Source organism: Chroicocephalus ridibundus, chromosome 2, assembly GCF_963924245.1.
Source record: "Chroicocephalus ridibundus chromosome 2, bChrRid1.1, whole genome shotgun sequence".
Classification (NCBI taxonomy): domain Eukaryota; kingdom Metazoa; phylum Chordata; class Aves; order Charadriiformes; family Laridae; genus Chroicocephalus; species Chroicocephalus ridibundus.
This window is the reverse complement of record NC_086285.1, coordinates 123,349,879-123,362,459: the sequence shown is the minus strand read 5'-3', so window position 1 is coordinate 123,362,459 and position 12,581 is coordinate 123,349,879. Positions and strand designations below refer to the sequence as shown.

At 45.6% G+C, this 12,581-nt stretch overlaps 2 protein-coding genes across 4 annotated transcripts in view; one reads left to right on the top strand and one right to left on the bottom strand.

Moving 5' to 3' along the window:
- SPIDR (scaffold protein involved in DNA repair) overlaps positions 1-3,325 on the bottom strand; it is a 205,297-nt gene extending 201,972 nt beyond the window's left edge. Inside the window, exon 1 of the mRNA XM_063326835.1 lies at positions 3,195-3,325. Within this exon, the coding sequence (XP_063182905.1) occupies positions 3,195-3,209 (15 nt within the window). The 5' untranslated portion in view covers positions 3,210-3,325. The remainder of the gene's footprint in view (positions 1-3,194) is intronic.
- Positions 3,326-3,470: 145 nt separating this feature from the next.
- The window catches only part of LOC134511963 (ethanolaminephosphotransferase 1-like), a 68,111-nt gene continuing 59,000 nt past the window's right edge, over positions 3,471-12,581 (top strand). For all 3 annotated transcript variants that reach the window (XR_010070013.1, XR_010070014.1, XM_063326828.1), the window contains exons 1-2: positions 3,471-3,569; positions 11,697-12,201. Coding sequence is in view for 1 of the 3 variants with exons in the window: in XM_063326828.1 (XP_063182898.1) it covers positions 12,145-12,201 (57 nt within the window). In the remaining 2 variants the exon portion in view is untranslated. The remainder of the gene's footprint in view (positions 3,570-11,696; positions 12,202-12,581) is intronic.

Here is a 12,581-nt window from a genome sequence, read left to right as displayed (position 1 = left end):
CAATTGCATAAGAGTACACAGAAATATTGAACACGGACTAACAGCCATCCTCATCTTTCGCCTCTGTCCTCACAGATTTCATAAAAATACTCACAAATTAAAAGAACGGTGTCTGGGGCTTCTAAAGCCCCATTTTAAGATAGCACAAAACTGAATTTGACAACAGGCATCTCATTTTCAGCAAAACTCAATATTCATGCTACTGAGCTCCTGAAAGTGTAATTGCTGTTTTTAGAGCCTGGACAGAAAGTGAAGTTTTAATTTAATATTAAAACATACTTGCATTTTAAACCCTCAAGTGAGCATTTAAATAAAGGTTACAGAATTAAAAACAGTCTGTATTTTTTTCAAGCCAAGATTATTTTTTTATTCCTATGAAAACCAGTATGCATATTTTCCAAAGACGATTCACAAGAATACATATGATCCTGAGAAAGGACCTCATCAAGATGTCATCATTTGTGAAAAAATCTAAATTGTATGACTACAGTCACAATGACCTGGCATACCTCATTCCACACTGTCAGCATGCATGTGGTAAAGAAAAAAAAAAATCATCTCAAAATGCATTTCCTATTGATATTGATCATAGGACTGCCTAGGTTGGAAGGGACCTTTCAGATCATCTAGTCCAACCTAACAACTAACCAACAACATCACTAAACCATATCTCTAAGCACTATGTCTATCCATCTTTTAAGTACCTCCAGGGATGGTGACTCAACCACTTCCCTGGGCCGCCTGTTCCAATGCTTAATAACCCTTTCAGTTCCGAACATCCAGTCTAAACCTCCCCTGGCACAACTAGACGCTATTTCTTCTTGTCTTATCACCCATCACCTGGGAGAAGAGACCAAGCCCCACCTCGCTACAAACTCCTTTCAGGTAGTTGTTGAGAGCAATAAGGTCTCCCCTCAGCCTCCTTTTCTCCAGGCTAAACAACCCCAGCTCCCTCACCTGCTCCTCATAAGACTTGTTCTCCAGACCCCTCACCAGCTTTGTTGCCCTTCTCTGGACACACTCCAGCACCTCAATGTCTTTTTTGTGGTGAGGGCTCCAAAAGTGGACACCGTATTTGAGGTGGGACCTCACCAGTGCCACAGGGGGACGATCGCTTCCCTAGTCCTGCTCACCACACTGTTCCTGATACAGGCCAAGATGCTGTTGGTCTTCTCAGCCACCTGGGCACGCTGCTGGGTCATATCCAGCCGGCAGTTGACCAATACCCCCAGGTCCTTTTCCACTGGGCAGCTTTCCAGCCACTCTTCCCCAAGCCTGTAGCGCTGCATGGGGTTGTTGTGACCCAAGTTCAGGACCCAGCACTTGGCCTTGTTGAACCTCATACCATCAATCCAGCCTGTCCAGATCCCTCTGTAGAGCTTTCCTACCCTCAATCAGATCAACACTCCCACCCAACTTGGTGTCATCTGCAAACTTACTGAGGGTGGACTCGATCCCCTCGTGCGAAGGGGGGGACTGATATTTTTAAAACAGTGTTTTAAAACCTTTCTTTGTGTTTGCAATTTTTACTACTCTTAACGAAAGGCTATTCTCATTGCTTGATATGTATATATAGGTGTATATAATATTACCATTTGAACGTCAGGATTTTTTAACCTATACGTGCTCATTTAAGGAAGACTATAAATTATTATATGCTTACATTGAGAAAAAAACCACACCCTCATGGAATAAGATACTATTGAAATGTACTTTGTGTTAATAACTGCTGACAAGCAGTTAGTTCAACAGAAATTTGCACTCTATCAAAATGGTTAACACAGAAGTATTTTTAAAAAAGCTTTCACAAGAATTATCCAAAATGTTTAGGATACAATAACAGTATCATACCTTTTTGTTATGTATCAGTTTGGTTTGGTTTAAGTTTTTTAATTAATAGTCAGCAAGCGGAAAGGACTACTGTCTTTTCACTTGAGCGGTATAGTTTTCATTGATATAGTAATGAGGAACATTATCTGCTAAAGAAAGTGCTGTTATCAAAAGCTGTCACCACATTGCAACAAGAGTTGGTTAAACCTTGGTAGCTGAAGTGTGCAGTTTTTACACTAGTCAAGAACTTCAAAACTTTTAGAAGAAAATATGTATAGTGTCAGTATTACAAGGTAATTTAAATGTAGAAGGTTATTCTAAGATTGTTGTTGACATTTTCTTCCATAAAAATTGATTTTAAATGTGGTTATATTTAAAAAATGATGTAGAATATACACACCATTTTATCCACATGCTAAATGGAAAACAAAATGCTTTAGAATCCAGATCTGTCATTTGAACTCAATTTGTATTTATATAGCAAACAACAACACTTGTAGTCTATCTTTCAGCAGTACCTCAGTATTAGCAAAAGCACTGCAAACCAGACTATTACTGTCCTGCAGGTACCATCAAATGCACCAAGCAAAATGTCAAAGGAAGGAGATCAAAAAAAAGTGCAGGGCACTTCTCCTCCCTCTAGTTCCACTCATGCCTAAAGAAGCTAGGCTACTCGAAAGAATATTAAGCCTGACAATTCTGGCAAGACTCTTTTCCTCTCATACTTTTACTTTCCCTGCGCTTTTTCCCTGACTGTCACCTAATAAAAAGGCTGAATTACACTTTCCCCTCGGTACAGCTGCGCTTCCACTGTGTAATGAAAAGGTCAACGTTGCGCAACCGAGCACACCACGAAGGCGGTGAAGGACTCGGTTTACCCGCCCACCGCTCCGGTGCGGGGGGTTGCCGATACATGAGTCTTCCCTTAGAACAAGGCCGGAGCCAACTCTCCTTCTTCGGCAGCCGGCGGGGCCGCAGGCGGAGAAGCAACGGCCCCCGCCGGGCCGCTTCCCGGCCGCCGCTTGCTCGCAGGGAGCTGAGGGACCACCCTCCCCAGGGGAGCCGGCTGGCCGCCTTTCTCACACCGCCTCCCAGGTCCCAGAGAGCAGCAGCGGCGGCTCCTCCACTGCCGCCACCGATGCCGCCGCCGCCACTGCCACCAGCACCCGCCCCTCGCACCGGAGCCGCGGCGGGTGGCCGGGGCGCAGGGCGAGGCGGCCACGGAGGGCGGACGGAGCGCCGCCAGCGGGGCAGTCGCCTGAGGGAAGGCCAGGGCGGCCGTTGCGGGTGGTAACTGCCGGCGGCCGTTGCTCGCCGGAGCGCGAGCCCCCCGTCCCCTCCCGCCACCGCGCGCACGCAGATACCTTCCTACTGGGCATCGCCCCCTGACAAGGCAGCCACGTCTCCTGTCACGTGGCAGGGGAGCCCAGAGAGGGGGGAGGCGGAGCAAAGGGAACCCCCGGCCCGCTTGGCGCGCGGGCAGACGGAACAGGCCCCGCCCCGCCCCGCCCCGGCGGCCACGCCCCCCCGCGCCGTCCGCTCCCGCTTTTGGCGCCGCCAGAGTCGCGGCTCCTGATTGGGCGGGAGACGTCGCGGGGGAGGCAGAGGGTCCTCGGGAGGCGGTGTGCGCATGCGCTCGGCGGGCCGCGGGGGTAATGGTGCGGGGTCGCTGGCGTTCGGAGGGTTATGGCCGCCGCTGCTCCGTCCTCTCGCCTTTCTGTGTCGCTGCCGCGGTGCGGGTCAGTCGCTCTCCTTCCTCCCTCCCTACGGGGTTCTGAGGCCGAGAGAAGCCGCACCCCCGCCGCAGAGCCGGGCGGCCCCTCCTCACAGCGCGGCGGTTGTCAAGGAGGCGTTAACGGCCGCCGCGCGGCCCCACTGGAGAGGCCCCGGTGGCGGGGGCTCGGCGGGGTGGCGGGGCAGGCAGCAGCAGCCGACGGGGTTTCCTGAGGGCCGGCATCGCGTCCCTCCAGGGTGGGCGGGTTTGGGCCGCGGCCCCTTCCCCCGCCGAGCTGGGGGTGCTGGGAACCGGGCGTGCTGCAGCTGGGTCCTCGCTGCCCTTGCCCTGGCACTGCCTGAGGTGGCGGCCCCGATCCCTCAGGTGGAGAGATCTGTGCGAAGGGTATTTGTTGTGGAAGGAGAAGTTCTCTGGCCTGTGTTTGTCTTCCACGTCCTTCATGATACCCAAGTGCATGTAGAAGTAAATCTCAAAAGAATGGCACTGTTTAACACCACACGGAAATAAACAAAGCAGTGGGACCTGAACACTGTCTAGCTGTCTAAGCAAGTAATGCCTAAAGACAAGGCAAGACACTTCATGAAAAATATGTTTGCTGTTAATCCATCAATTTAAGATTTTTAACTTCCTAAGCAATAAATAAGCTGATAAATTTACAGGCAAAAAGGGTACAAGGCAGCAGTGTGCCCTTGTAGACAAGAAAGCAAATGGTACCTTGGGTCTCAAAGGTCTGGGGTGCATTAAAAAGAGCGTGGCCAGCAGGTCAAGGGAGGTCATCCTCTCCTATTCTGCCCTGGTGAGGCCGCATCTGGAGTACTGTGTCCAGTTCTGGGCTTCCTGGTTCAAGAAGGACAGGGAACTGCTGGAGAGGGTATAGCAAAGGGCTACAAAGATGATCAAGGGACTGGAGCACCTCTGTTATGAAGAAAGGCTGAAAGACCTGTGTCTGCTTAGCCTGGAGAAGACTGAGAGGAGATCTCATCAATGCTTACAAATACCTAAAGGGTGGGTGTGAAGAGGATGGGGCCAGGCTCTTCTCAGTGGTGCCTGGTGACAGGACAAGCAGCAACGGGCACAAACTGGAACACAGGAAGTTCCACCTCAATATGAGGAAAAACTTCTTTACTTTGAGGGTGGCAGAGCACTGGAACACTGCACAGAGAGGTGGTGGAGTCTCCATCTCTGGAGAGATTCAAAATCCACCTGGTTCATTACTGTCCAGCCTGCTCTAGGTGAACCTGCTTTGGCAGGAGGGTTGGACTAGATGATCTCCAGAGGTCCCTTCCAACCCCTACCATTCTGTGATTCTGTAATGTCAGTGCCAAGGTGTAAGGATTTGAAATTGAAATGCTTTGAATGGACCGTCTCTTCCATAAAATGATAATTGCAACAAACTGAAGGAAAAAAAGGCTGATGGCCTTTGAAAATGTTTTTCTGATACAAGTGGGAACACAGGCAGAAATGGGACAGATAGGGTTTTTTTATTGCTTTTTTATATGCTCTTGAGAAGGTCACTTAGGTTGTCAGTGCTGCTGTTGAGCAGTTAAGAATAATAAACAATCTTTGTAAAATTAGATAGTTGTATCTCATAGCTTAATTAGAATTTGTAAAGCACTTACATTTTGATAGAAGGTACTGTATGACTGCATTTTTGTTATTAGACCCTAATTATGTATATCTATGTCTATAGTTTACAGTTTGTATTTTTTCCAAGGCACCCTGTGGCCAATACCCATCTCACATTCCCTTTATAAAACTGCCACTAATTAAAGTGGATTTTGCAAGGGGAGGAGAGCCAGAAACATCATCATCCAAACCCTATCCTGCCTTTGATTGTTATGTTCAAAACAGAGTTAAAAGCACCGTGTTCTCATCCTTCCAAAAATTTGCAATATTTCTTCTGAAATTACCAGACTGACAAATGAATTCTATTATATATCATCAAAGTGGTTTTCTTTGAAATTTGAAGAAGTATGCTATTGCACTATGCAGTTAAATAGGCTGTGTTAGAGCTAAACCGCAGAGAAATATGCGGACCACAGAAGTCTGGTCTGCTTAGTGAATCTGCATTGGGTTTCTTCTGTACATAAAATCCTTCCAAGGATTTCAAGGTGCTTGCATCTGGGAGGAACTTCTATAGAATCCCAAGGAGGTGACCCAATCAATAGATTTCCTTTATTTGTTTTAATGTTCTTCACAAAGAAGTATTGGAATGACATGTAAATAGAGGAAATGGGTCAGAAAACAACCCTGTATATTAGGAATGAAAATAGAGCTGTGATTGTTTTTTAAAATAATATTTCTTCAGAGAAAGAATAATAGATGCCAAGCTTCTTCACAAAAGCTTGAGTTTCATAATACCAGTACCTTACTTTTCAAGTGTGTTAAAAATTCCTGTGCATTATACTTTTGGAAGTCATAATTAATGCAATTGGCTATATAATTTTTGAAGAGCTTTTTTTCATGTATATATGCAAGCATATCTGTGTTTTTGCAGGCTTAAATAATAGTTTGAGTCTGCTTTTTTATATGATGTACTGGTGGTGCTCAATATCAAAGGTGCTGCTGCTCAGGGAACATTAAGCAATTTTATACTTTTTGTGTTTTTATTGCATGAAAATTCCATGAAAAATATAAAATTCCTGTTAACAATAAAGCTGGATTTCTTTAGTGAAGTCCAGAAAAGAGCATTTATTTGTCAGTCGATTGCATCAATGTTTCTGAATCCATGTGTAGAAAGAAATTCTCTCCCAAAGAAACAAAATGTATTTTATACAAATGAACAAAAAGATAAGGAGACTTAAATTACTGAAGTTTGGAGAACTTGTTTATATTGATTGAATGTGCCTGTCCTTCGTTCTAACATAGGTTTATGGATTCATTTCCTCTTACGGAGCGTTAAGTTACGTCTCTAAAAGCTTTCCAGTGTATAAAGCCTGGTACGGACAATGTCAAATCCAAACGTAGAGAAAGGTTTTTTGGTTTGAGTCATTTCCTTAGTAAAGTTTTAAAAGTCACAAACATTCTGGCCACTTAACTGGGACGAGGTGGGTGAGGAAAAACTCATTATTTTAGAATCTGTTTTTCAGGGTCATCTGGATTTTTATAAATCTGTCAGGCAAGAAGTGATCCCAAGGCCTAAGCTAGATTGCAGGCAGATCCCCAGTCTAGATCCAAAATAACATTTTCTTCTGTAGATGGTGTTACAGTTTGAGGATTCCAGGCTTTCTCAGGTTTCCTAGGAAACAACAAGAAACACTTTCAGACTTTTTAATCCCAAAGCTGCAGTGTCAGTTCCGCTATAAATTAAACTGTACCATTTCACAGCACGATGCCTGGCTGTGCCGAGGCAAGCTGCAGACTTATGGAAAAAAAGAAAAAAATACCCTCAGGGGATGACAGATTTTAGTGAAGCAAATGCAGTCAGGCTCTTACATTCATGCAAATTAAAAATTCATAGCTGATCGTTTAAGAATCAAAAGCAAAAATAGGTTTTAAATGAATCAACATACCCAGGGAGCATCTTTTTACCAGCCCTTGACCCCAGGCCATGAAGCAACAAGGGGCTTCAGCCTCAGGGGCTTCCCAGTTGCCCACCAGCACAGGGTGGCTGTACACTGGGCATCTCAGCGTCCCACCACCAAGCACGGCCCATGGCATCTTAAAATTGCTGGCTTTTTTATGTCTTCTCCTGCTATTTCTTTGTATTCTGCGCTATAAAAGGACTATGGGTACGTAACTTTCTGACAGATGGTAACATTTGGGAAGCATTTTGCCTACTTTTTATAAGATGTCTCTGTAGTTTAAAGAGATAAATGCAAATAAAATAAGATTTTCCAAGCTGGAACTGAACATCTGTCATCGAAGTACTCTGTTTTGGCTCTAACAGGTGAAAAAAAATAATGCAGGCACATATTCAGAGCTGCAAAAAAGTGGTACTTTTTAAACTTCAGTCATTAGACCAGTTTACTCCCACCAAAGTTCTTCCTCTTAGTTTAATTCAACAAGATTTTAAAATTACTGAGGTACTGACAAACAGCACTTTATAATTTTTAGTAACTTCAGAAACTGAATTTCCTCTTCTAGGTCCAGTATTAATACTACTTTAGCATAATTGGTTCTATCATGTCTATGGTGTACCCTTGTATTGCAGACTTTACAAAGACTGTTCTTGAAAAACCTTAAGCAATGCCATACCCAAGGAAGAAGAATATGTTGAAAAGTGGATGGGGTCTGCTGTCTGTCTACAGTCAAGATGATCTTTTGAGTTTGAAAAGTTCACCTTAAGCACCACTTAAGCCCAACATACCTATACTGCTGAAGGAAAAAAGGCCGATTGGCATGGGTTTGTGTGCATCCACACTGTTTGAGGTTAGCTGCTCCACAGCAGCCTGAAGAGAGCTGGCATAAGCCAAAACGGAGCTGGGCAGAAGGAGCTGGGCAGAAGGTAAACCAAACTGAAACTGCAAATGGACGACTGGCTTTGGAACTGGTACAGCAATTTTTGAGGACAGATTTGATTGTTTTCTTGCATTCGGTACCAATGCTAGGTTAAACAGCCATGACTTCTAAACCAGGTTAACAGACTGAGATAATTTTACAGAGTCTGTAACAAGTCGAGCTTCTAAACTGATTCTAGCCACCTTAGAAAAGCTTTCTTCTTTTGCAGCATAGACACCCTGAATATCGAGAGATTTGTGCTAGCCCGTGCAGTGATGGGGAGGGAAGCACCGCCTGAGTCCTACATGTTATATATTCCACGGAAATATAAGGTATCCCACACTGCTCCCTCTCTACCAGTTCCTCCCAGTACATTAGTCCCTTCTTCAGCTGCTTTGGCAGCTAATCATTTGGGGTTTGCTCTCTGCATGATTTCTCTCTGCTTTTTCTTATCTTCTTGAAGTAGGCAGGGATGTACTATTAGATGCCTTCTAGATAAAGACTATTGCATAGCAGGCAGCTTTAAGTTGGGGAATAAACAAGACACTGTCATAAATTATTAAAAGCTGAAGTTGCCGTATGAGGCAGTTTTCCCTATGCAAGAAACACCATAATTATTAATTTATTAATATAACTTGTAGCAGAGAGAGTGAAAACTGGAAGAAACTGGAAGAAAATTCATTCTAAGCCATCCTGAACCCTCATCTCTTTTCCTACCATTTTGATGGATGAAGAATATAACTTGTCTTGATGACTGGTTTCTTTCCTTTCCTGTTTTTCTTTTTTTCTTTTTTTTTAAAATACCATTCATATCTGTGGAACAGTTACTCTTTCCAACTTTTTCTTGCATGTACCAGTGGTACAATGTGTCCTCTCTTATAAAATAATAAATCACTGCTTTCCTCTCAGTGCTACACATAATTAATAATCAGCACTGAAGACCTGAGAATTCACCTATTGATTTCACTGGATTCAAATCCAGCCTTGATTTGTTTTCCCCAGAGCTGCAGAAATCCATGTTCAGGTAATTTACTTAGTAAAGTCTGAACTGTCACAAATATCCCAGCCACAGTTGATAAAAAACTTAAGTTTTTTCTACAGTGAAAGTTAACTGTGCTCTGATTTGGGCTTTTGTCTTAATGTTCATCTCGTTCACACTCAAGGTCATGAAATGGAAGTTTGTTCAGGTTAAAATAGCCATGTACTGGTGCCAGTTAGAGCTCCTCTTTACTCAGGCTACAACTCGTACTCATTAATTTTCCAGAAAGGACACAAGGGAATGTGCTACAGCACTAAGGCTGCTTTCACTGCTCTTCCCACAGTCCTGCATGTAGGACACACAGCTTGGATCGCAGCTCAAACAATTGGAAAAGAACCCTAAACCATGGGATAACCTCTAAACATATACACAGGTGTGCATGGAAACAGTGAGACCATCAGGTGTAGCAGTAAACCACGCGGCTGTGGGTTTTGCTCACACCTGGGCTTGGCTAACCTGCATGCTTGGTCTTAAGGGCCAACGATTTGTATGAATCGTGATGCCTAAATCAAGGACGTTTCTCAAATCAAAGCCTAGCACAAGTCAGTATAATTTCCACAGTATTCTCAAATGTCGTGTTAGTTGTGTCATAGCTTGCTCAGTGGTGTTCCATATCCAGTCACGGGTCTGTTTTCCTCTCTTCGGTATAGCTTATCTAATGCTGCCTCCTTGGATGTGATCATTAGTAGACACAGAACTTGCTGAGGTACAAAGTCATGAAATTACATTTTTACATATATGCAGTCTTTTACATTTTCTGTTTAGTGGAGTATTTATGACAGGGTTTTTTTAAAAAGAGTTTCATTTATCACCAAGAGAGTTTTGAGAGACAAACAGGAAATAAAACTCATGTTCTATCTGCTATATCTATATATCTTCTCCATCTTCATAACAGCACATCTTTTAAAATACCTTTAGGGGCCTGCAAAGAGAAAAAATGCTTTGCAATCTTCTAGCTTTCAGAAAAGCAAGCATCTTTTCTGCCACTGTCCATCACACTGCTAATAGCTGTTCAGTCAAATTTCTGCTTTTGTATTTGAGGCTTATGAGTGTTGGAGTTAAGAACTGAAAGTGATAATTATAAAATGGCTTGGTCAGTTTCAGTAATGTACTTGCCTAAAAAAATTGCGCTGAGTACAGTAGTAGTTACGAGTCTTTTCTTAGATACCTCTGTAGTTTAATTCAATAGCATAATACAACCTAAAAACACAATAGTAACAATGAGAGGTGAAGGGGATCCCAAATCGAAATCCAAGGTGTGAACACTAATTAAAATTAAGAGTTGGCTCCTGAAAAATACGAGCTCCAAATACTTTAGCTTTCTTGACTGGAATCAATAACCTGAAGCCAGGAGCTACAGTTCTGGGTTGTTTTCAAGAGCAGAAATTCAGATGATGCTGCTGGAAGCAGAATGTAGGTGTAAGCACATCTCAAGTGATTAATGTGTAATTAATAATAGAGAACAAGAACCATTGTATACAGTTTGCACTTAGTGATTTTAACTTGTATATCATTCCTATTAAACCTGCACATTTTGTAAAATAACACTGGCTCTTATAATGCATTAGGTGCCTGGAAGAGCTCATGGGGTGCGAGTAATGGATTTTAATTGATTTCCTTTCTGGATAGGTTCCATTTGGTGAATAAGATCTCAGACCCTGATGTGTATTCTAATTCTAAGTCTCCTTCTAATAGTGTACAGCAAAGGTAACACAAGGTGTCATGCCATATGCTTAAATGCACTTGCAGCTGAAATATTACTCGTGATGTATTCCAGTCTTTTGCCTACACCAGTGCCTCGTTTCCCTGGAAATCAGAAGGTGCAGAACATACTGCAGGCTGATGTGGTATGAAGGACTCTGGTGCAGGTGTTTTAATAAAGGGGCAAGAGGCAGATTATTGCTGGAAAGGAATGCCAATAGAATCTTTAATCCTCAGTATCACCTGTTTCTAAGATGTGTTACTTAAATCACAGAATCATAGAATGGGTTGGGTTGGAAGGGACTTTCTAGATCATCTCGTTCCAACCCCCCTGCCATGGGCAGGGACACCTGCCACTAGACCAGGCTGCTCAAAGCCCCATCCAGCCTGGTCTTGAACACTTCCAGGGATGGGGCATCCACAGCTTCTCTGGGCAACCTGTTCCAGTGCCTCACCACCCTCATAGTAAGGAATTTCTTCCTAATACCTAATCTAAATCTACCCTTTTTCAGTTTGAAACTGTTACCCTTTGTCCTATCATTACACTCCCTGACAAGGAGTCCCTCCCCATCTTTCCTGTAGGCCCCCTTTAGGTACTGGAAGGCTGCTCTAAGGTCTCCCTGGAGCCTTCTCTTCTCCAGGCTGAACAACCCCAACTGTCTCAGCCTGTTTTCATAGGAGAGGTGCTTCAGTCATCTTCGTGGCCCTCCTCTGGACCCACTCCAATAGGTCCATGTCTTTCGTGTGCTGAGGGCTCCAGAGCTGGACACAGTACTCCAGGTGGGGTCCCACCAGAGCAGAGTAGAGGGGCAGAATCACATCCCTTGACCTGCTGGCCATGCTTCTTTTGATGGAGCCCAGGATGCGGTTGGCTTTCTGGGCCGTGAGCACACATTGCTGGCTCCTGTTGAGCTTCTCATCATAACACTGTTTTGTATACTGTCTTCACAGGCACATCTTCACACATGCTATAAACACGGCATCTTTAATACAACTTTAACCACAAAAAAAGTTCCGGGGCCCGATACTGCAACGTTAATTGGATTACGGCTTGCTGTGACCACGGGAGGCTGCTGCAGACCATCCCCAGCACCGAGCGCCGTGAGGGAATCAAAGGTTTATAGCAGATGCTGACGGCAGGCTGCCGCCGAGCCCGCACGAACCTGCCGGCGCCGCGGGGAAACGCCTGGTCCCACGGCCGTGGACGCCCGGGAGAAGCCACCGCCACCGCGGCCCCACGGAGCCCCGCCGCTGCCCGGCCGCGGGGGCCGGCCCATCCCGCGGGGCGCGGCCGGGGAGCCGCCTCCCGCCCGCCCTCTCTCCCTCAACCCCTCCCGCCCTCTCTCCCTCATTCCCTCCCCTCCGCCCCTCCCGGCGCGCCGCGGAGCACGGCGGGGCGATGTGGCGGTGGCGGTATGTCAGCGATCGGCAGCTGGAGGGATTCCGCCGGTACAAGGTAGGGGCCAGACCCCGGGGGTTTGGGGGGCTGCGGCCGGTCCGCCGGGTTTCGGCGTGTCCGGGCTCCAGAGGGCTCCGGGCTTGCGGGGAACCGTTTGCTCCGCTCCGCGGAGCGCCCAGCCCGGCTCTGCCGTCCCTCCGCCACCGGAGGGGCTGCCGGGCTCCTACCTGTGCCCGCAGGGTGCTCGGGACCTGGCCGGGGTCTCCCTCACACCAAGCGAGTATGGGGGTGGGAGCCGTGTGTTTACCGAGCGGCAGGTCGCGGTGGAAACAAAGTTAGCTGGGTTTTAGGTGAGTAGCAACATCTTGAAAAGCCTTGCACCTTTCAAAGAGGCATGGGTTAGGAGTAATTCAGTGTTTCGGTAAGAAAGTGTGCGT